The sequence below is a fragment of the Lissotriton helveticus genome (genome assembly GCF_964261635.1).
Source record: "Lissotriton helveticus chromosome 1_1 unlocalized genomic scaffold, aLisHel1.1 SUPER_1_unloc_55, whole genome shotgun sequence".
Classification (NCBI taxonomy): Eukaryota; Metazoa; Chordata; class Amphibia; order Caudata; family Salamandridae; genus Lissotriton; species Lissotriton helveticus.
Genome location: NW_027611698.1, coordinates 1478316 through 1503568, shown reverse-complemented (window position 1 = coordinate 1503568; position 25253 = coordinate 1478316). Strand labels below are relative to the sequence as shown.

Here is a 25253-nt window from a genome sequence, read left to right as displayed (position 1 = left end):
AAGAATGACTGATTTCCTTCCTACGCAGGTTACAAGCTAACCCCACAGTTGTTATAAGATACACTACCCAATGGGAAAAGACTAAGCCGATTGTCTCTACAGAACATGTTCGGCAAGGGTGCATCATAGTCCTGTTTCTCTTTTTAATGTACACAAATGGCCTAGAACCTTTTTTATTGGATAAGGAGATAGATTTTCATTGAATTTGTGGTAACCATGTCCCAGTGCTATCATATGCAGATGGCACAGTATTAACGGCAGTGACAACAAATATCCTTCAAAAATCGATTAATGATTTTTCAGATTTTATGTCGTCGTTTGACTTAAAAGTCAATTTTATTAAATCTTATACCATTGTGTGTCTCCATATCAACAAAAAACAGAAATGTTGCTGTAAGGGGCAAAAGAATAGATGAGTTGAACAACTTTACGTACTTAGGGAACCTATTCACCAACCAGATGAATTGGGAACCCCTTATTACAGCAAGGGTGCAAAACACAAATACGGCTGTGGAGGGGCTATTACACTTTGCAGGCCAATTAGGACACAATCCTGTGAAAGAGCTAGTCTCCCTTTACAAAGCTAAATGTTTGCCTGTGGAATCCTATGGGGCAGGTCTGTGGGGTTAGTACAAAAGCCGCCAACTACAGGTGTTGGAAAATACATTTATAAAAAGGTTATTAATGACCCCCATTAGAGCGCCTACATACTTTTGTTATCAAGAACTGTAGTTAACGTTCGTAGAGGACAGCATCGGTAGTGCACTTCTGCTCTTATGGGCAAAAACGTGGCTGGATGAAGAAGTACTGTTCTGAGGGGAAGTAATCAAAGATTGTATTAACCTGGACAGTGCCTTAACAATCCCATGGCTTCAATTTGTTAGAGACAAATTCCAAGAGATAGGACTGGGGTACTTTTATGACATCCCTGAAAGCATTCCCACGAATGGGAAAGTCATCATCAAAGAGGTGCATCAGTCTAGGGCCAATGTGCGCTACTCACAACACAAGGCGACGGGCCTCTCATGTTTGCTTCTCGGCCCACAGCAATTCTATCTAACCTTTGCCAGCCATGTACAGATCAGATTCCTTTTAACCAGATTTTGCTGATGCACTTTGCACTTTCTAGTAGCATTTCGGGGTGAAACAGGATGGGTCGATAACCTCATGCCCTGCCCGTGTGATACTTCGGCAAACCAGAGCACTATGCACTTTATCTTATGAGATATTCTTAAACTACATTTATCAGATGGATTGTGGATCAGCCCCTTCCTCCCCCTCCTGTAGTCAGGAGCCTGAAAAGACCAGTAGGGCGACCTGGGTTGTCTTCTCATTAACACAACTAAATGAAATGAAGACCAGTGTGACCAGCAGTGAGGGGCGTGTGAGGTGGCTCACAGGAGGCAGGTCAACACCCCGGTGCCCTATCGATGAGTTGTTCCTGCTCCACATCCAAAAGGACTCCTTTGAGGCCTGAAATCACTGGTCCAAGGATCATTGCTGGGATTGGAGCTGAAGCTTGCATCTCCTATCCTCCTTAGCCAAGTTGTTGGCCATCTTTTCTTTTTTAGTTTCCTGCTTTCCACTAAGAGACCTTCCTACATGCCCGTAGTCTGGGAACCCCCTAATGTTTACTTTTATGAGGAACATGGAAGAGCAGGGAGAACTCATCTTTAAGAAAACTCTACATGTTGGAAATCTTTATCCCTGGTCCACACCTGTGAGAACATATTTGATGCGACTGAGAATCCAATGGGAAGGCGTGTTTCATTACAATCTGAATTCCCCGTATATGATTACTATGACAAGACGTTGGTGGCTGATGAAGTGGAGTCAATCTATGTGAAGGGTGATACTATTACAACTGTCAGAGGTGTGTACACTCTTGATTTTGGAGTTACGAGCTGGGGCAAGGATGCGTGATAGATGGAGTAATAGAGATTATTTGTGAGAAGTCACACACTATATCTACATTTTACGCCACTCTGTCACAGATGTCACAGTCACACATTGAATGCATGTTGCACATCCCCTCAGTTCTAGATGTCACAGTCACACATTGAATGCATGTTGCACATCCCCTCAGTTGTAGATGTCACAGTCACACATTGAATGCATGTTGCGCTTCCCCTCAGTTGTAGATGTCATAGTCACACATTGAATGCATGTTGCGCATCCCCTCAGTTGTAGATGTCACAGTCACACATTGAATGCATGTTGCACATCCCCTCAGTTGTAGATGTCACAGTCACACATTGAATGCATGTTGCACATCCCCTCAGTTGTAGATGTCATAGTCACACATTGAATGCGTGTTGCGCATCCCCTCAGTTGTAGATGTCACAGTCACACATTGAATGCGTGTTGTGCATCCCCTCAGTTGTAGATGTCACAGTCACACATTGAATGCATGTTGCACATCCCCTCAGTTACAGATGTCACAGTCACACATTGAATGCATGTTGCACATCCCCTCAGTTGTAGATGTCACAGTCACACATTGAATGCATGTTGTACATCCCCTCAGTTGTAGATGTCACAGTCACACATTGAATGCATGTTGCGCATCCCCTCAGTTGTAGATGTCACAGTCACACATTGAATGCATGTTGCACATCCCCTCAGTTACAGATGTCACAGTCACACATTGAATGCATGTTGCACATCCCCTCAGTTGTAGATGTCACAGTCACACATTGAATGCATGTTGTACATCCCCTCAGTTGTAGATGTCACAGTCACACATTGAATGCATGTTGCGCATCCCCTCAGTTGTAGATGTCACAGTCACACATTGAATGCATGTTGCACATCCCCTCAGTTGTAGATGTCACAGTCACACATTGAATGCATGTTGCACATCCCCTCAGTTGTAGATGTCACAGTCACACATTGAATGCATGTTGCGCATCCCCTCAGTTGTAGATGTCACAGTCACACATTGAATGCATGTTGCGCATCCCCTCAGTTGTAGATGTCACAGTCACACATTGAATGCATGTTGCACATCCCCTCAGTTGTAGATGTCACAGTCACACATTGAATGCATGTTGCACATCCCCTCAGTTGTAGATGTCATAGTCACACATTGAATGCGTGTTGCGCATCCCCTCAGTTGTAGATGTCACAGTCACACATTGAATGCATGTTGCGCATCCCCTCAGTTGTAGATGTCACAGTCACACATTGAATGCATGTTGCACATCCCCTCAGTTGTAGATGTCACAGTCACACATTGAATGCATGTTGCACATCCCCTCAGTTGTAGATGTCACAGTCACACATTGAATGCATGTTGCACATCCCCTCAGTTGTAGATGTCACAGTCACACATTGAATGCATGTTGCACATCCCCTCAGTTGTAGATGTCACAGTCACACATTGAATGCATGTTGCACATCCCCTCAGTTGTAGATGTCACAGTCACACATTGAATGCATGTTGCACATCCCCTCAGTTGTAGATGTCACAGTCACACATTGAATGCATGTTGCGCATCCCCTCAGTTGTAGATGTCACAGTCACACATTGAATGCATGTTGCGCTTCCCCTCAGTTGTAGATGTCACAGTCACACATTGAATGCATGTTGCGCATCCCCTCAGTTGTAGATGTCACAGTCACACATTGAATGCATGTTGCACATCCCCTCAGTTGTAGATGTCACAGTCACACATTGAATGCATGTTGCACATCCCCTCAGTTGTGAATGTCACAGTCACACATTGAATGCGTGTTGCGCATCCCCTCAGTTGTAGATGTCACAGTCACACATTGAATGCATGTTGCGCATCCCCTCAGTTGTAGATGTCACAGTCACACATTGAATGCATGTTGCACATCCCCTCAGTTGTAGATGTCACAGTCACACATTGAATGCATGTTGCACATCCCCTCAGTTGTAGATGTCACAGTCACACATTGAATGCATGTTGCACATCCCCTCAGTTGTAGATGTCACAGTCACACATTGAATGCATGTTGCACATCCCCTCAGTTGTAGATGTCACAGTCACACATTGAATGCATGTTGCACATCCCCTCAGTTGTAGATGTCACAGTCACACATTGAATGCATGTTGCACATCCCCTCAGTTGTAGATGTCACAGTCACACATTGAATGCATGTTGCGCATCCCCTCAGTTGTAGATGTCACAGTCACACATTGAATGCATGTTGCACATCCCCTCAGTTGTAGATGTCACAGTCACACATTGAATGCATGTTGCACATCCCCTCAGTTGTGAATGTCACAGTCACACATTGAATGCATGTTGCACATCCCCTCAGTTGTAGATGTCACAGTCACACATTGAATGCATGTTGCGCTTCCCCTCAGTTGTAGATGTCACAGTCACACATTGAATGCATGTTGCACATCCCCTCAGTTGTAGATGTCACAGTCACACATTGAATGCATGTTGCACATCCCCTCAGTTGTGAATGTCACAGTCACACATTGAATGCATGTTGCGCATCCCCTCAGTTGTAGATGTCACAGTCACACATTGAATGCATGTTGCGCTTCCCCTCAGTTGTAGATGTCACAGTCACACATTGAATGCATGTTGCACATCCCCTCAGTTGTGAATGTCACAGTCACACATTGAATGCATGTTGCGCATCCCCTCAGTTGTAGATGTCACAGTCACACATTGAATGCATGTTGCACATCCCCTCAGTTGTAGATGTCACAGTCACACATTGAATGCATGTTGCACATCCCCTCAGTTGTAGATGTCACAGTCACACATTGAATGCATGTTGCACATCCCCTCAGTTGTAGATGTCACAGTCACACATTGAATGCATGTTGCACATCCCCTCAGTTGTAGATGTCACAGTCACACATTGAATGCATGTTGCGCATCCCCTCAGTTGTAGATGTCACAGTCACACATTGAATGCATGTTGCACATCCCCTCAGTTGTAGATGTCACAGTCACACATTGAATGCATGTTGCACATCCCCTCAGTTGTGAATGTCACAGTCACACATTGAATGCATGTTGCACATCCCCTCAGTTGTAGATGTCACAGTCACACATTGAATGCATGTTGCGCTTCCCCTCAGTTGTAGATGTCACAGTCACACATTGAATGCATGTTGCACATCCCCTCAGTTGTAGATGTCACAGTCACACATTGAATGCATGTTGCACATCCCCTCAGTTGTGAATGTCACAGTCACACATTGAATGCATGTTGCGCATCCCCTCAGTTGTAGATGTCACAGTCACACATTGAATGCATGTTGCGCTTCCCCTCAGTTGTAGATGTCACAGTCACACATTGAATGCATGTTGCACATCCCCTCAGTTGTGAATGTCACAGTCACACATTGAATGCATGTTGCGCATCCCCTCAGTTGTAGATGTCACAGTCACACATTGAATGCATGTTGCGCTTCCCCTCAGTTGTAGATGTCACAGTCACACATTGAATGCATGTTGCGCTTCCCCTCAGTTGTAGATGTCACAGTCACACATTGAATGCATGTTGCGCTTCCCCTCAGTTGTAGATGTCACAGTCACACATTGTATGAATCTTAGATTACCCCTCAGTTACAGATGTCAGAATCATAGGCTGCATGCACCCTGCACATTCCCACTGTTACAGGTGTCAGAATCACAGAATGTATATACCCTGCATTTCATTTCTGTTGCTCAACATACCTTTGCTTTTTATTTCATGGTATGTTATGTTAATGTATGGTATGTTATGTTATGTTAGAGTTTTTTATAAAGAGTAAACAGCTGCCCGCATCGGTATTCCCAGTGCTGTCAAGAGAATAAACAACAGATGTGTCCAATGGATGGGACATCTTGGGGCCTGCGAGGAGGGACAGGTCATTAGATCTTTGTGCTCTTGGAGCAGTCTATGAGTGATAAGATGTTAGTACATGAGGACTTTAACTTGTGGGCAATGCACAGGCCCTTACAGTCTATCTGTCTCTTGGTGGGTGCCAGAGCAGTTGTGTGAGAGCCAAGCATCCCCTCAGTTACATATGACGGAGTCACAAACTGTACGTACCCTATACCTACACCTACTTTATATTACAGATATAAGAGTCACAGACTGCATATACCCTAAACATCTCCTGTTACAGGCGAAGGCATCACAGACTGTACATACCCTGTACACATCCTCGGTTTCTTATATCAGAGACAAACACTGTGTGCACTCTGGACAAAGCATGACACAGCCATGAACATACATACCTTGCACATCGCCTCCATTGCAGAAGTCAGAGTCGCAGCAAGTTCTGCTAATTCCTAAATCGAAAACTGAGGTCTTAACGGTTAAGTCTCTTTCGCAGACTCTATTCTGGGAAGCATCCAGACAGTCCTTGAATGCAGTTAGAATAACATTATTCCCTGTTGGCAAAATGCACATTGTAAGTTCCAGAGCAGACATGAGTAAGCAGTATGGATGAAACCGCCCCTTGAAAAAGCATTGGTTTGGTGTGGTAAAATAATTCGTAGAATGCTTTTCAGCGAATGTCAATTTTAAGTAGGGAGAAAAATTCCTCTTGAACATTTTGGAATGAGGTACCACATCTCGCATCTCCCTTAACAATGCTTACTTAATGGTATTCTGTCACAGATGTCACTCTCATGCCTTTATAATGTTTTCCACAATTCTAACCTCCCATATTCTTTTCCAGAGACTGTTTGCAAATAAGTACTTTGAAAACGGGCATGCAGAGAACTGAGGCTGACAAGGTTGGAAATGTATACTAGACACCACATATTAGTGAATCACAAGTTGCTGCCATGTGGATGCAATGGAAGGGCATTTTGAAGATCACAGAGGAAGGTTACAACCAACGCATGAATGGCCAGAATCAGTTCTTCGATTGTTCTGGTGTTTTCTGCTGCTAGGCACCTGCACTTATTTCACATCAGCAGCACAGGTTATGACCATTCACCACATGTTGGCTCTGACACTATGGGGCATATTTGCAGGGATGCGCCAGTTATTGTGCGCCACGCCTCCGCCACCATGGATCCGCCACATTTATAATGCGGCGCACCATGAGGCAAAAACGGCACAGATGCGTGACACATCTGTGCCGTAAAGGTGGTGCATTGCTGGAGTTGCTTCGCAAGCGCGACGCAGCTCCAGCAAGGCTCCAGTGTGCCCTATCTTTAAAGTGCAATTTCAATCCTTACGCCCGCTTAAAGCAGGCGCAGGGTTTTGACGCAGCATGGCCAAATCTTGTAGATTTCACTCAGCCACTTTTAGGAGACATTCCTGCGCCGGAACGCCCCCCCCACCCCTTGCGCCTGAACGCCAACTTCTGGCGCATGGCTTTACAACATTTCACATCTCCCTGATGCGCCACGTTGGAAATACCCCGCAGCATGGTGCCTCTTTTGCGCCGCCGCTGCATCACAAAAGTGACGCTGCGTAAAAGAGGCACAAGGGGCTTGTAAACCTGCCCCTCTATATTTACTGCTTTGGCTCACATAGTATTATCCAAATTGTCATACTTTTAGGACTGTCATTGTATGTAGTTGTTGGTGGTACTGGTATCTGGCAGCGCTGACAGGAGCTGCAGGAAGTGCAATCTGCCCCGGCCTCTTCAGAATGTTGTAATCATTATTTTACAAAATGATCACTGACCATAATATTGACAATTAAGTGGCATTACCAAAATGTGGCATGTGGCACTCACCAACTGTGTTGTTCTCCAGTCCTTTGATGCAGTGAGTGACGTCCGGAGAGCATTGCTTGAAGATCCCTGAGCATTGGCTGCTGCCGGTAGCAAGACACTGCTCGCAAAACAGGCAATCTGCTGGGAAAAATGAAATGAATTCTAGAGATCTGAAAATAATTGTGCTTTCAATTCAATATGTGTAAAAAAACGTATTAATGTTATAGCCTTAGAGTAGGGCCCCTTCACTATTTGCAGTGAAATGATTTAGGAATGAGGAGAGGCCAAGAAACGTCTGGGGCTGTATCATACATATGGTGCATGTTAGATTTGGGGGTCTCTAGTTGGCACAGGTAGGTACTTGTGACAAATAGGGACCCTCGCCTTTAGTCAGGATAAGAGGATTACACTTCTAAAATAACCCCTGCTCACCCCCTTGGTAGCTTGGCACGAGCAGACAGGTTTTATCTCAGAGGCGTCGTGTGTTAAGCATTTATGACCACATACAGTTCAGTTCTTAGATGCAACACTCTGCGTCATTGCAGCTTAGGTTGCGTTGCGCTTCCATGACAAGCAATGTCGCAGCGACGGGAAATGCGGAAAAATTCAGATACAAAGAAATAAAGATCTTCCAGATGCGGCACGCTTCTCGGGGATGCGAGAACTTCTCAGTTCGATGCATGGACTGCAGCTGCGACACCCTTGTGAGGCAACGGCAGCAGCTCCAACAGTAACGTTCTTCTCCCACGATGCGTGAAGTTTCCGCTCGATGCGTCAACTACAGCGGCAACATCCAAGAGGCGACGCCAGCAGCTCCAATGGCGGCGCACTTCTCGGGGACGCGAGGTGCTCTTCTTCCATGAGGTGCAGTGCGGCAGTTCCAGTGGCGACACCCTCCTCCGGAGTTGCAATGGCAGGCACAGCAACACGCTCCGACCTCATTGCGAGATTCTTCTCCTGATGCGGTGCAGTGCAACAGCTACGGCGGTAACACCCTTCTTCGGAGTTGTGACGGTAGCAGCAGTGATGGTGACACACTTCCTCTTCGTTGAGGCACTCTTCTCTCCAATGCAGTGCAGTGCGACAGTTCCAGCGGCGACACCCTCCTTCGGAATTGCGACGGCAGGCACAGCGACTGCGACACGCTTCTTCTTGTTGAGTCACGCTTCCAGCTCCTTGTGACACGCAGTCCCTCAGAAGGCCCAAAACAGCAGCAGGCACTTCCCAAAAACTCTGGGGAGCTGGGGGGTGAAGTCTGTTGTCCCTGAGGCTTCAGCAGGAGACAAGCTCTTTTCCAAGACCTTGGAGATCCTTCACAAGTTGAAAGCAAAGTACACAAAGTTCCTTTCTCCTTCCTTTGGCAGTAAGGCAACCACTGCAGGCCAATTCCCCAAGCAGCACTTCAGCTTGGGAATAGTCTCTCCTCAGTTTCTTCAGGTTCCTCTCCTCAATAAAGGTTTCTTCTTGTAGTCCAAAAGTGATCTAATTTCATGGGATCAGGATCCCAATATTTATACCCCGAAATCTTTGTTCTCTGAGAGGAGAGGGGCCTTTGCCCAGTCCAAACCAGTTCTGAAGCACTCTGTTTACCAGACTTCTCCTTTCCTTTCACAGTGCAGGGCAGGCACATCAGACGCCCCACAAGAGGTGGAGCCAGCATTGTGGAAGGCAAGTACAGTCCTGGAGCACTATTCAAGGTTCAGGTGCAACTCCTCCCTCCCATCTAGATACAGATCTCTCTATTCGCACCTGGGCTGACTCAGCCTGTCTCTTGGAATCCTCCAGCCCTGTCACTCACAAAACCAGACAAAGGAATCCACAACTTAGCAGAGGCAGGCTTGAATGGTTAGAAAAGCATATACCTACTTTCCAAAAGTGGCATTTGCAAACAAAGAATGTTATAACCAACTTCACATTAATATGTATTTTATCACTCTGAGTTCAGGCATACTATACTCGAATTTCTACCATGTTCTCTGAGTCAGTTAGGATTATAAGATGTTATAACAGCCTATTCTGGCCTATGGAGAACAGGTAGCCTTGCAATAGTGAAAAACGAAAATGACTGGAATTCACTATTAGGACATGCCACACACACCAGGGTTTGTCCTACCTTATACTTACAATGCACCCTGCCCTTGGGCCTACCATAGGGGTGACTGATATGAAGAAAAGGGAAGGTTTAGGAACTGGCAAGTGAGTGCACTTGCCCAGTCAGCATGACAGTACCAGACTGCACGCAGGCTCTGCAATGGCAGACCTTAGACACATTTTACAAGGCTGCTTCTGTGGGTGGCGCAACCAGTGCTGCAGGCTCAACAGCAGCATTTGGATTACACGCCCTGGGCAACCTCTGCACTAGACTAGGGTCTGACAAGTAAACCAACTAGCCAAACACCAATTTACAATAGGCAGCACTTGCGCTGTGGCACTGGATAGCAGTGGCACAGTGACCAAAGCATCTAACACCAGCAAAAACACACGAGGCAACAGCAAAAATGGAAGGGAGACCCACGCCAATGGTGACAGGTCTAACAGTGCATTTTCCTTGTTTACACCAGGCATATCTTTTAAATGTGCCATGTTAGGATCAATGCCCTGCCCCCAGGGCAGCAGCAAAATCATGCTGTACTAGGAGTAGTAAATTTATGTGAAAAACAGAGCAGCTGCTTTGAAGCTGCTCCATGTTTCACAGTGCAGGCGGCGACCTGCCCACACTTTTAAGGGAGATTACAAATCCCCTTGCAGGAATGTGCAGTGAGTGGGCCCCCTTCATAGAGCTGCCATCAGGGGGCACACTGACAGTGTGCCATGTTTAGTGCCCCTCTGGACAGAGTTTCTGTCTCTGCACCACATCTGTAATATGGCAGGGGCGTAGAGACAACGGGAATCCCTCATTTGCATAGGCCACACTCCCATGCAAATGTGTGACTTCTGTCTGATGATAGCACTGGCGCTTTATGTGTGCCCGCGCTATCGTTATCACAGAAGGGGATGCACAAGTGTCAGAGGCCCCTTCTGTAATACCAAAGTGCCTGGAGTGCACCAAGCAGGCGTGAATGCCCGCTGCACCCCAGGTGCACTCCTGTGATATGGCACCTGGTGGTCAATGGTACAACATACAATGGAGAAAAAAACAGAGAATTCTAGCTGTTTGGAGAGTAAAGAACTGAAGGAACATGAACAGAAAATGAGAGAGATGAGCACCAGCTGAGGGCAATAATATTATAACAGACTGAGACAGAGAGAGAATGACAGAAACACAGAAATGGAAAGAAAGAGGCTGGGAAAGACAGAACATATAGAAAAGGGAAAATAGAGATAAGTGGAATTAATGAAAGATAAAGGGGCAGATGTACTAACATTTGAAACAACACATAGCAGCTACCAAAGCTGATGCGCTGTGGTGCATTAAAAGGCAGAGTAGAACTGCACAGTGTCTACATAGCTATTGTGCTGTTTACCTCTCTGCCTGTGCGGGAGCACTTGTGGCTGCCTTGTGCCATGCACACGCACTTGCACCATAGTGAACTTGAGTTGGGACACAAGTCTCATGTTTGATGGAGCCCAAGTCAAGGAACAAATTAGACTCGTTGGTACAGATTGTATTCCATATTTTGTCATATAGTTACTGCTTGCCTATATACCGTGTTAAGTTAGCATGAGCTTATTAAATGTTTAAACACCATTTTACCTTTTGCTGCTTCTGCACACGACACATTATTGTTGTTTTAGCTTTCAGCCTAGAAGAGCGTTGTGATTTACATGAGAATAATATGTTATTGCTCTGATATCAGCTTTGCTTGGTAAACTGTGTCTGCACAGTTAGTGCTGAAGCCTTCAAGGATAACTCGACACAGTGTTGTTGTGAGGTCTGATCTTCGCACCTTCCTAGACATAACATAAATGCAGCTGCAGCCAAAATCTGGTTTTAGGCGCATTTTATATTGCTCTGTATAGAACACACGAGAGACACTTGATGATGCTTCGCATGCAGAGAGCTGGTGGAAGATGATGTGATCCGTAACCACTAGGATCTTGAGGTATGGGGCCGCCCTGCTAAAACCCAAAGAGACCTTCTTAGATATAATATACTATGCTAGTTAGGGAGGGTGAGAATTAGGTGTGGTTAACCCCTATTCATTTCAACATTTTAGCATGTTGTCACCTTTTGCCTTTTATGGACTAGTAACTATGCTGATAACTTTGTTTCTTATAATATGTTTGCTTGTATTATCTAAGATACTGCGTTTGAGAACACTGCATTAGTAAATAAACATTTCAAATGTGCACGCGTCCTCATTTACTCCACGTTCTGGTTTGAAATGATTGTATAACGAAAGAGTGTTCACATGTGTTCCATGTGACCTGAGGTATTCTAAATTCATGTTCTGGTTTGTCTAAACATTGGGAGTTTGTAATGACCAATGAGACACTGTAGCTAGCTCGGTATGGGGGTTTTGGGTACTAAGGTGAGTTTTGGCACACCCTAATTCACTGAGGTTCCAAGCCTCTATGCACAGTTCTGTAGGAGAACGGAATCCCTGCTACAATTTCATGACAAAAAATAAATCTTTAATAGCTGAGTCACATTGACGTAGCGTCCTCGTGGAAACACCAGACAATTATAATTTTTTGATCAGTATTATCAGCAATGCCTGAATGGTTCTCCCACTTCAAACCTGACACAATCCCAGCATCATACCACCTGAGACAGATGAAGAAGTTAGGAATTACTAACTGCCTGAGAGGGGACTGTGGAAAGAAGACTGGGGAAACATTTGCTTCCACCTGTGTCTTGACTCTGTGGACGCAGACGGCCTCTGAAATGGCTGGTTGAACTAGCCACTTGCTTCTCCCCACTCCCAACATTCAAGCAAATATATTTTGGTGATCAACTGATGGAAACTGTGACAACGGATGCCCTGAATGTGATGACCCTCAATCCTGCACCTGCTGCGATGTTTGACACCATAACTGACTGCATTGTCACAGGGAGACAAGTCTCAGGGGACAGGGCTAAGAAATGTGGCAGGGTCTAGCAAGGCAGAATCTCAGGCAGACCCGCAGGTAAAGTTGGGCACCCTCTGAATACTACACGTCACTGCAAATAATTCCACCTAGAGCCCACCTTGGAGCACACAAAGGGCGGTCCCTAGGACAGTTTGTGGATGTAGATTCCCCTGAAATTATAGGTTGTCGAAAACTGAGATAAATATTGGAACATACAGGGAAAGACAGAGACAAAGGGAAGAAGGGCAATCATATTATAGTAGAGTCAGCTGGGGACATTTAAACGTACAGCTAATATCTGGAGAAAAGTCAGCTCTGTCCTGATCATTACTCTCTTCAAATCTATGTGCGCCTTTAAGTGAACTCAAAATAATTACGATTGTAAAAGGGCACGCTCATCTTACCTCCTTTTAACAGTGCCTGGATCAGGACCACAGCTGCAAGGAAGGTCCTCATGGTGCTAAGCGAGGGTGCTGGAGTCTCTGTGTCTGATTACCTGCCTGGGTCCTCTGTTCATCGCATCCTCAGAGCATGTCTTTTATCCTGTCACAGAAGAGGTGGGGCACAGGATACCTGAGCTCTATACACAGGATGTGGCTGCACCCTGTGTGTGTGTGTATGACTGGGTGCACTTCACTGGTTACTGGCATCACTCCTTGGAAATGCACTAAAAGAAACTGCATGACATGATGTAAGGTAGAATTATTGAGTAAATATGAAATTGTACTGATACCATGCTTGTAAGTGCAGAGCTCAGTTCCATCCAAACAAACACATATACATATGTGCACAAATCATATCTATTATTTGTATAATTTCTACTCAGGGATATTTAACACGGGGTGGAGGATTGACTGCATAAAATAAATGTCACACCTCTGACAATTTAGAAAGAAAAATGCCAAAAGTAGAAGCAAACATGAAGCTTCAGACGTGAGTCCCTTGCTCACTTTGCAACTGGATTCAAGCAAGCCGGGCTGAAGACGGCTGGAATGACAGAAACCGGTCCTAGGAAGCTTGTTTCCGGTCCAGGGAAGGCATGGCTTGGCAGTTCGGGCTGGACTGTTCCCATGAGGCACAGGGTCAGACTGATTTGCATATGGCCATGTCTGAACTGGGGTGGCAGAGTGCGCTAAAGAAAGGTGATGGATTAAACCCAGATCTTTTGACTGGGTGTGAGTGTTTGATTGGTTCAGATGCTCCGTCCATCACCACCCCCTTTTGTACCGATTTGTTCGCCATAAGTGTGTCAGGGTATGCTCAGACGTGAGTCCCTTGCTCATTTTGCCACTGGATTCAAGCAAGCCTGGCTGAAGACGGCTGGAATGCCAGAAACCGGTCCTCGGAAGCTTTTTTCTATTACAGGGAAGGCATGGCTTGGCAGTTCGGGCTGGACTGTTCCCATGAAGCACAGGGTCAGCCTGATTTGCATATGGCCATGTCTGAACTGGGGTGGCAGAGTGGGCTAAAGAATGGTGATGGATTAAACCCAGATCTTTTGACTGGGTGTGAGATTTTGATTGGTACAGATGCTCTGTCCATCACTACCCCCTTTTGTACTGCTTTGTTCACCATTAGTGTAGCAGGGTATGCTCAGACGTGAGTCCCTTGCTCACTTTGCCACTGGATTCAAGCAAGCCTGACTGAAGACGCCTGGAATGCCAGAAACCGGTCCTAGGAAGCTTGTTTCCGGTCCAGGGAAGGCATGGCTTGGCAGTTCGGGCTGGACTGTTCCCATGAGGCACAGGATCAGACTGATTTGCATATGGCCATGTCTGAACTGGGGTGGCAGAGTGGGCTAAAGAACGGTGATGGATTAAACCCATATCTTTTGACTGGGTGTGAGTCTTTGATTGGTTCTGATGCTCCGTCCATCACCGCCCCCTTTTGTACCGTCCTGATAACTGCATGGCACAGCCCTTCCCAATCCTCCAATGCAGTCCAACACTCCTCCTCAAACTCTCCCCAGGACTGGTGGGACGGTTTTCCCCTGCCACAGAACTCTAACGCGTCTCCCTCTTCCTGGGAATCAGACTCTGTCTCCTGGGCTCTGGGATTGGGACTACCTGCACTGGAACCACTCTCACTGCCATCACTGGATCCCACCCTCACTGGTCAATCCAGACTCCTGAAACCACTCTCAGGGGACAACCTACCCACCTGAGCTACTCTCTCTCTGGCAAAGTCCCTCTCCGCCTCCACCATCCTCTCTTGTGCTAGGACCTTTTCCGTCTCTAGCTTTTTCTCTTCCACCCTCAGCTGCACTAACTCCTTGACATTCCTGAGCTTCTCCAGCGCCAGCTGATACTCCCTTTCTTCCCTCCTATCTACCCACTCTTCTGGGGACAGGGAAAGGGATGGGGCAGTGCCCCCAGGACTGGACCCAGTGCGAGACTCCCTATCTATGGTGTCCTCATCATCTACTGGCGTCTCTGCCCTATCAATTTCTGCCTCCTCGCCATCAGAGTAACCACCCTCCAGGGTTATGGACTGGGAGCCCTCCCTCTGGTCTCTACCAAATCTACCCTTTAAATATGCAGAGGGGTAATCAGACAGGTCCCCCCAGGGCTCTAACTGTTCCCCCCTCTTCCTGTGAATGTTGCCTACTGGGAATATCCCTCTCTCTTTGCAGAAATACAAAACTTCCTGCTTAGTGCAGTTCATGAAGTCGTCCTCATTATAAACCAACCCCATCCTGACAAGGTACACCCGGGACACCACCCATAATGCAACAAGGGGACACAATTCAAAATCACTTTTAGGAGTAAGCAATAATCAGAAAAAACACAATAATCAGAAAGAACACAATAATCCCCAAGAAAAACTGTGATTACTTTTCAGAGCTCAGTTTGCAGTGCAACCTGTTGCCGTTGCGGTACTGTGCAAACACAAGTCCTATCCCACCACTCGCCACCAATGTTAGAAATGGGGTGACCAATTTTACGGGGGGTAGCATGGTGCAGAGCGGGCAGGCCAAACTCCTGAGGACATGTAGGAAGCATCCACGCAGTACGCACAGGCGACACACCAGGCACAGCACAAAAAGAGACACAACACCGGTTTCGATGAAAAAGAATGACTCTTGTATTGTCTCCAACCTTCAAAAGCAAGACACAGTAATCACAGTGGGGTGCCAATGGGCGCCAGAGCAATGTACACCAGGGGGATTATTTACAGGGGTAATCAGAAAAAGAATAAAAAGGTAAGTCCGTTAGTTTCCAGGACTGAAATAAAAAGAGCGTTATCACATGACATGAACCATCAGCAATATCAATGGGAGGGAGAGAAACACTAGGCATTAACACCCATTATGCATAAACTCATTAGGCCAGCAACACTGTGCGCATATACATGGCATCAACAACATTAGCAACAGGCCTGAATCACACTAGGTGCAAAATCATGGGCATAGCTGCACAATTACACTAGTACCGGGCATCAGCCATGAGCCTAGGTTCCCTTTTGTATAGCTAAGACAGGGGACAGTATCCTAAGCAATATAATTGGGGCCAACTACATAAGGTGCAAAAACAAGAGCGGGCATCATATTAGCCTCAACACCTCTAACATGGGGCATATACCATCGACTTAACCCCATTGGCACCCACACCAGGGCATCAACAATCCCTTTAGAGCACCCTAGGGGCTCTGATACTGGGGGATAATGGACCTTTCCAGCTGGCAAAGTCCGCTTGGGCCCCTGACTCCGTTGGGGCCCAACATTGCAGGTGCCCACTGACAGCCGAGGCACGTGGAGAGTCAGTCTGGTGCTCGGGGGAAGGCACCGACCATATGCCCCGACACGCCCCCCCCCAACACAGTCTAATTGAGCCACCACTCACCGGATTCCTTGTGATGTCTCCTCGTCTCCTGCGGAGGTTGAGGGGCTCTCCCCGGCTGCTTCCTTGGGCACCGGCAGTACCCCAAACGGGTCCCGCTTCTCCTTGGGTGGCTGCAGGGCTCTCTCATCACCCGGAGCCCTGCAGACATCTGGCCATTCTCTCCGGCGGCATCAGGCAGCCAATCCATGCACGGCGTTCGGGGGCGCGGCCGCTGTGGCCAATCCGTGCGCGTCGGCCGGGGGGGGGAGCGGTCGGTGACGTCACTGGCGCCCCAGCCACATGATGTGGGTGGCTGCTTCAGGGCCCAGCGCGGCACACTCTTTACTTCGGCGGCACTCTCCTGGCTCCGGGGGCCGCCGCAACAATGCCCCTCACGGGGGGTAGGGCCCAGTTATCTTTGCATGGGGCAGCGGCAGCACCCCGGGCCACGGCGGTGAATCCCCGGCAGCGATTAGGGGTAGGCCCCCTCCGATCTGGATGATGTTATGCGAGGTAGGCACTCGTGCGGGACGGAGGTAAAAGCGGGGTGGGCACTCGCTTTGATCTAAATTTGCATAAGGGCACCAAAACGCGGGGTAGGCACCTGCAGCGCTTTTAAGCCCACAGTGTTTCCTGGCTCAACAGTGCTTAGCAGACACAGCGCTATGAAGAGGGCAACAGCGCCTCAACACACACAGCAGGGCAGTCTTGGTCACGGCGCTTTGTGGACATGAGGCAGTCTCCTGCAGGCCAGCGCTTTCAAGGGCACAGGTCTAGGCTGGATAGCGCTTCCAGACACACAGCGCTCCTTCTAGGCACAGAGATTTAGGCGCTTAGGGGGCAGACAGTCCCAGCAGCAAACCCCAGGGTAACGCTTCTCACCTCCTGGGGGGTCCAGTCCAAGGTGCTCCTTCCTTTCCAGGCGCTTTTAGGCGCAGCGCTTGAGTGGAGCGTGGCCCTCCTCCTACACAGCAGCCTGAACTCCTGAAGTGGGGCTTCCACTAGCCCTGGGGACAGCAGAGGGGTTCTAGATGGGGCAGGGTCCAGCACACAGGCCCAAGTGACGGTATCCCCTGGCAGCAGATCCCCTCACGTTCCTGACCCAGCTCTGTCTCAGCACATGGTGGCACATCCCCCTTATTTATATCCCCCTCACCCCAACCTCCAGGCAGTGCCAGAGCCTTATAGAATTCTCTGGGGAACTGGTTTAAACTGGCTCGGGGGGAGAAGAGCACCCTGGGTGCCAGGCTTTCCCTCCAAATGCTGGGGTGGCTGGGTACCTAACATCTAGCCTGCTAACCTACCGCAGTCAGGTGGCACGACGCACAACCATCGCATCCATTTTAAATGCAGCATTCCATTAGGGTACATTTTACACAATGGGGGGAAATAAGTGCACACCATTGCATCACATTATCACATTAACATGGCGTCTCACACCACACTTGGCCTATACAGTAACCTTTACCATGGGGGACACATCCTTAAATTAGGGGGGCGAAAAGCAAAACATTTTGGGAAAAAGGGCCAAGTCCAACAGAGACAATCCTGGATATCCTCAGAAACCTCCATCAGGGCTGACACAGTGCTATAGGACTGTCGGGTGCGGAACATGAGTGATTCAGACAGTACTCTTATTGTAGTTGAGGAACCCCCTCTATTGACAACACAGTTCAAGACCTCACAACTAATGACTCAAGGTCTTATTCATTGCTTTAAAGTCATTTACTTGACATTTCATTTAATACAGAAAAAAGACTGTCCAAATAGATTTTTGTGCAAAACTGGTGACAATAGTGAATAGTGGTCAAGTGGTGAAAAATATACAGGTGAAGTTAGAAATCTATACAATCAATATATACATATATACACAATTGCTTTTCTGAAGGCCATTATAGATGGATGTCTAGAGATTCTGAATATTTCTTTAAGTTTTGGAATCCTAGAGGTCAATGGCCGGTTACGGGATGTCGACGTTTCGACCCTTCTGCGCCTAGGTCTAAGGTCGTGGCGGGTCTTTTTCAAGACACGGTGTGCTGCACGACAGTCCACAGGTCGTATTAATTCGCCTGTAGAGATGTAGGCTCAATGGCCAAGAGATCCACTTCTCAGTCGTGAATAAATGATATCGCAGGCTCAGGAGTCCACCGATCCGCTGCCATCTAGCTGACTGATATTCACGCATTTCGCCGCTATCGCTGGATATTTTAGCACAATGGAGAAAAACGTTGCTAATAGCATGTTTTCTCCGCTAACATATCCAGCGATAGGCAGCAAAAAAAAATCGTCGCTAAGCCTATTTAGCAAAAAATTCCTTACACGAGCTTCGCTCCAAGTTCTTACACTCATGATTTAGATCTGTCAGATCGGGCATGAACCAAGGTTTAGATGGAGAATCCCTGGAATGCCTATGGAGGGAAGCAGGGGATAGGAGATCCAATGCTTTTACGATACAGTTTGTAAAGTCGGCAAGCCCCCTACCAGGTCATTGGCGGGGGTTGGCCTGGAAGCCTTCAGAGCCTGACTGAACACTAGCGGGTCAATTTTTGCGAAAGCAGGTACACAATTGTTCCATGATGGAGAATTACTGTCTGCTGCCACCCAGGAAAAGTACATCAAGAAGAGGTCAGACCAAGGAACTGGGAGGGGATCTTCAACCAAGATTGGAAAGTTAGGGCATATTGGGTCAAGGATGTGACCCCCAAGATGCGTTGGGAGGCTGACCCATTGGGTGAGCTGGGCAAGATTCAGTGTGTCTATGAATTATTGGGTATCCCCTGCAGCTACCTGGTCAAGGTGGATATTCCAATCACAATATAGTGGGAAAAGAGAAGTGCCCTGGGAAGCAATCCCCCAATGTTTTTAGAAAAGCTCTGCCAGACCCGGGGGCCTATAAATCAACGAGCATCCAAAGTTAAATGAGTCAAAATGCCAATACTGAAATCCAGGGCTTCACATTCCCCCTATGGTATGGCCTCCCCCCTATGGAGGACCCACTTATCTCTCTCTCTCTATATATATATTTGTTTGGTTGTACAGTAATTCGTGTAAATACAATGTATGAATGTTGAAATAGATGCAATATATGCGCATTTCACGTTGCGTAATTACTTGTACTAGGAGTGAGTTACATGCGTGTATAATCACGATATGTATTGAATGAGATCTTACTTTGTAAATATCACACCACTCCAACATGGCGCTAGGCAAAAGTTGTCTAGCATGTAGTCCTTCCTTGATTGTGGTGAATATTGTTTAAAAACATGCCGGTGTTTGGTGGCCACCGACATCGAGAAAGGCTGAGTGCCGAAACGCGAGGGCGTCTGTCTGTCTGAAAATAAAGCAACCTTGTTAAATACGGCAAACCCGTGAGTGTGGGTAATTCTTGGAAACTGTCAAGAGTTGGAGCACAATATATATATATATATATATATATATATATATATATATATATATATATATTACCTACTGGCGGTCGCCAGTAGGTATATATAGTTAGGATTTTTTCTCTATGGGTTTTTTGAAAATTCTATGTCTAATAACTTTGGCGTTTGTGGACGGAATTGGCTGAAATTTTCAGGAAAATGGCACATTTTGTTTCTGAGCAGCCCCTGAAAATTTTGGGGGGGTTCGTCAAGGGGGGGCAGAGAAAAAAGGGGGGTCCCAAAACGCGTTTTTCCCATGTTAATTTCCATAGGGCGGTTGGCCTCACTTTTAGCCCGAACGGCTGAATGGATTTGCACGAAACTTGGCAAAATTGTAGGGACTGGTAGCCCGATGTGCCTTTTGTAGGTCTCAATATATGTGCTCCAGTGGATTTTGAGAAATTAACGTTTAAAAAAAGATATATATCTGTAACAGCGGACCGGGCAGCGCTCTGGTTCGCGGACTTTTCGCGCAACGGAGCTTTGTGAAGAGAAGCTGATTGGTTCTCCGGCGTCTGTCAACATTCCAAACAGTCCGTAGCGGCCGCCATCTTGTCTCTCGGTAGGATCGAGAGACAAGAGGAGGTCAAAACAAAGGGGGAAATAACTATAAGGGGGCATAGTACATCCTCGCTGACCCCCTAGGTTTGATGTGGAGGTTTTAAAAGGGCCCCGCGGGGCAAAAAAAAATAATAATAATCGAACGGCTGAATGGATTTGCACGAAACTTGGCAAAATATTAGGGACTGGTAGCCCGATGTGCCTTTGCTAGGTCTCAATATATGTGCTCCAGTGGATTTTGAGAAATTAACGTTCAAAAAAAGATATATATCTGTAACAGCGCTCCGCTTCGCGTAACGGAGGTTTGCGAAGCTGATTGGTCATTCTGTCACTGGGCTATAGTTGGGCTACATCTGGCTGATATTTGGGCTACATTTGTTTTTTTGTGTGTCTGGCGGCCATCTTTGGGCTACATTGGGCTACATTGGGCTTCATTGGGCTACATTCGGCTAATTAGCAAATAGCTCATCGCAAACTAGGAATGGTAAAGAATCGCTATTTATTCCTTAAAGTTCGCTATTTAGGAAATGCAAAAAACTTTGATGATACATATGGCGGTTCATCTCTAACAAGATAAGAAGCATAGGGATACATTTATGATGACTGGCGCATCACCAGGGATGTGTTAGTCATTCTGTGCCGCTGTTCCGTCACCTATGGTGTGCTGCATTTACAATGCGGCGCATCATGGGGCAAAAACAGCACAGATGCGTGATGTATCTGTGCCGTAAAGGTGGCGTATTGCTGGAGTTGTATCGCAAGTGTGATGAAGCTCCAGCAAGGGTCGGGGGTGCCCCTGTCGCAGGGTTTCTGTTCTCACACAGAACTGTGGACAGAGGATTGGAACCTCGGCGAATGCATTGCTGGAGTTGTATCGCAAGTGTGATGAAGCTCCAGCAAGGGTCGGGGGTGCCCCTGTCGCAGGGTTTCTGTTCTCACACAGAACTGTGGACAGAGGATTGGAACCTCGGCGAATTAGGGTGTCCCAAAACTCACGTTAGTAATCAAAAACTCCTTAGCAAGCTAGGTACAGTGTCACATTGGATATAACAAACTCTCAATGTTTAGACAATCCAGAATATGAACTTATAGTACCTCAGGATACGTGGAACTCATGAACAGTCGGTCGTTATAGATTTCTTAGAAACCAGAACATGGAGTTAAGAAGAACAGATGTGTATTTGAAATGTTTATTTACTAATGCCGTCTTCTCAGGCGTAGTACCTTAGATAATAAAAGTACACATATTATCAGTAGCAAAATTACCAGCATAGTTACTAGTACATAAAAAGTGAATGGTGATAGTATGTTAACATGCTGTAAATGAATAAGAGTTAGCAACACTTATAAGCAGCCGCGGGCCGTGGAGGGAGTTACGGTGAGGCAGGGAGGCGGGGAGGGGGAGAAGCAGGGTGGAGAATACAAGTACACATATTATCAGTAGCAAAATTACCAGCATAGTTACTAGTACATAAAAAGCGAATGGTGACAGTATGTTAACATGCTGTAAATGAATAAGAGTTAGCAACACTTATAAGCAGCCGCGGGCCGTGGAGGGAGTTACGGTGGGGCAGGGAGGCGGGGAGGGGGAGGGGCAAGGTAGAGAGGGCTCCACCCTGCTTCTCCCCCTCCCCGCCTCCCTGCCCCATCGTAACTCCCTCCACGGCCCGCGGCTGCTTATATCTCACCCTCCCTAATACACATATTATATTATTTGCTAAGAAGGTCTCTTTGTGTTGGTTTAGGGCGTGCCCATACTTTAGTGTCTTAGATTTGAAGGAATCACATCAGCATACACCAGCTCTCTCTTCATGTGAACCGCATCAACTGTTGTGTATGTGTGTTCGGCAAAGCAATATAAAACCCGCCTCATGCCCAGAATTGGCAGAAGTTGCACTTATGTTATGAGTATGAAGTCGTGGAGATCAGACCTCATAACAATTCTGTATCGTGTTGTTCTTGAAACTTTAGCACTCGCTGTACAGATATAGTTTAACAAGTAAAGCAGATAGTAGACCAATAACATATTATTCTCATGTAAACCACGATGAACTACTAGGTGGAAAGCTAAAGCAACAACTAAGTGTCGTGTGCAGAAGTTGCAAAAAAGGAAAAATGGCGTTTAAACCGGTAATGAGCCCATGCTAACTTAACACGGTGTAAAGATATCCAGGACCTAGATGACACCTCCTCATGATCCGGAAACAAACTGAATAAGATAATAGAAGTGCCATCTCATGAGAGCAGATTGCAAGTTTATATGTGGACGGTCCGCAAGGTAAAGCATTAAAAACTAGGAAAATTTAATGCTAAAGAAAAATAAAACAGCCAAGTACTTTATCGAGTCTTAAGCCAATAGGCAAGGTAAATAATAAAAACTTGACAAATAAGTCAATGAATTGTCAATGAAATGCTAGTACTCAGCATATCAAACATGAAAAAGGTCTATGACATAACTTTATATGCAAAATAAGCTGCAACAGCCTCCAATAGGAAGTCACCGTCTTCATCCGAAAACAGTTCAGCCATCCAATTTAAAAGCGGAAAAGAACATACGTGCTCTCCCAGCACCGGATCCTCTATCACCATCAGAGGACAGCTCGGTGGGTTTTCAAGAAAGCTCTGTTCCAAGAAAGACTGTGCTGCCGCCAGTAAATTCCAGGGACCAAGTAGTCCATGCATCAATGCCACAGCCATAATCCTTTCGCCAGGACAAACCAACTCGTGAGTAATGATAGGAGTCATCAGCTGATTAAAGTCGACGTCAGGAGAAACCGGTCCGCAGAGACACAAATAAATGGCCCAATCGAAATCACAGGTCAGGCAGTGAAATACAGGCTGGACACAGGTGAAGTAGGAGAATCGAAAAGATAATCCATATGCCGTGCTTAATATCGCCAACGGCATTGTGCCATAATATTCTAGCATGCGATTGCGGAACAGTGTCAGCAGCTGCAGGGTGGGAGGTTGCATAGGAGGGACATCCATATTTAAAAATGTAAAAAAGCACAAGAGCGTCCGCTGGTAATGCAAGTAAAAATGCCAATCCACGAACCAGAGTGCAGAAAATAGAATGAAAGGAAGCAGGGATGACTCCAAAGATTTTCTCAAATGAAGTCACGAGACCACTGGTAACAACTTTAAAAAAGTGCGCCAGGGACTTTGTGGAGGATGCGTTAAAGATAGTCGGAAACATGTTGCTGAAATTGAAAGGCAAATCTTAATTGAAAAGGGTGTGCACCTCTGTACGGGTGTTCGCTATGTGAAGTACGAAAGTTTCACGGGCCGAACTCAAGGCCACCTCTCTCTGAGACAAAAGAGCTCTTATTCTTGCCATGCCGTTGAAACGTGTCCCAAGGTTGGTATTTGTGGCCAGATTGAAAACTCCCTATGTTCATGTGTGGGAGGAAATAGAACATTTCTGCAGCAAATAACCCGTTCACTTACTGTTACGATAAAAGGAATACTTTTAATTAACTCAGAACAATCTTCATTATTGAGCATCAAATAACTACCATTTTCCAACAACTTGAACGTGGGGATGATAGCAGGAACTGGCGTGCCTTGCAACACGCAAGCCATATTTGGTCGGTGTTTGTTGCATGAACCGTGTAACTGTATGTGCCTACACATTAGTGAATGATCTGGCGTCTCAGTGCATTCCTCTCCATTCAGATAAACTTCTTGATCATCTTTGAAACATCTGTATGTGTATGGAAGCGACCAGACCTCATGAAGAAAAGCACTACCTAAAGGTTCATAACGACCTATTGGTATATATTTCATACAATTTGAAAACTTATATAAAGCAAAAGGCAGCGTTATTAAACCGTGGATAAGGCATGTTGCCAAAAAACCCGCAATCCTCTGCTGATGATGTCACTGAGCATGTCATGAATGATGTAATATGTGACATCATCAGCAGTGGATTACGGGTAATAGTATCTCTAGTTTACTCCCCTATAGCTGTCTTTCTTTTAACATAAGTGTCTGTTTCCTTCCCTTATACTTACTGTTTTTGGTTCGCTTCCGGTTCGCGTACCGGCGAGCGAACTGGGAAGCGAACTAAGAGAAATAGAGGTTGGCACAGTTCCAAATATTGTACCAATTTTTTAATAACGGGGAGGTAGTTCTGAAAAGAACTTTTTTTTTTATTTTTCTGAACATTTTTTTACTGTTTTTGAATTTTTCGGAACAGTTTTATATTTTTTTGGGTTTTTCTTGGAGGGGGCAATGAAAACGATTCATTGTAAAGGGCTCAACAGGAGCAACAAAACAAAAAAAAGAAGTATTTATTATTTTGGGCGTTTCGGACAAACTTGCATATGATAGTCAATAGCTCTGTTGATCAGAGTGATGCTTTTTTGTCCGTAGGAAATGAATCCATCGCAAAATGCGCAGATGTGTTTTACATCACCAAATCTCATTTGTATATTTGGCACCATCTCCCTGCCCTCTGGTCCCGTTACTTCCGGTACAACAGATCTTCTGGCCATAATAGGGAGATTATCTAGGTCGTTCCGAAACTGTGCAGCACTGTAGTTGTTAGGATGCCACCTAGTCATATGGCGATGCATTGTGTAGTTTCCGAAACTGTATTTTTTGTCGGTCCCTCTGGACAGTCTATCTTGACATATAAGGCAAGTTACGTATCTTGCATTTACTTTTTTCTGACCTTTGGGAATTTTAAAAAATTGCCAAATGAAGTTTTCTTTCCGGTGAGACGTCCTGGGCTGCTCAGGCAAAAACTGCCTCTCTTCGTGCTCATCCTC

General features: G+C 46.2%; 1 protein-coding gene across 5 annotated transcripts in view; it reads right to left on the bottom strand.

Moving 5' to 3' along the window:
• The window catches only part of LOC144806245 (uncharacterized), a 183123-nt gene that overhangs the window by 30149 nt on the left and 127721 nt on the right, over positions 1 to 25253 (bottom strand). For 2 of the 5 annotated variants that reach the window (XM_078672642.1, XM_078672645.1), the window contains 2 exons: positions 7683 to 7802; positions 6223 to 6378 (listed from right to left, as the gene is read on the bottom strand). In XM_078672642.1, the coding sequence (XP_078528768.1) occupies positions 6223 to 6378; positions 7683 to 7802 (276 nt within the window). Of the gene's footprint in view, positions 1 to 6222; positions 6379 to 7682; positions 7803 to 13078; positions 13352 to 25253 lie in introns of those variants that run through there. The other 3 variants (XM_078672646.1, XM_078672647.1, XM_078672643.1) reach the window with 3 other exon arrangements.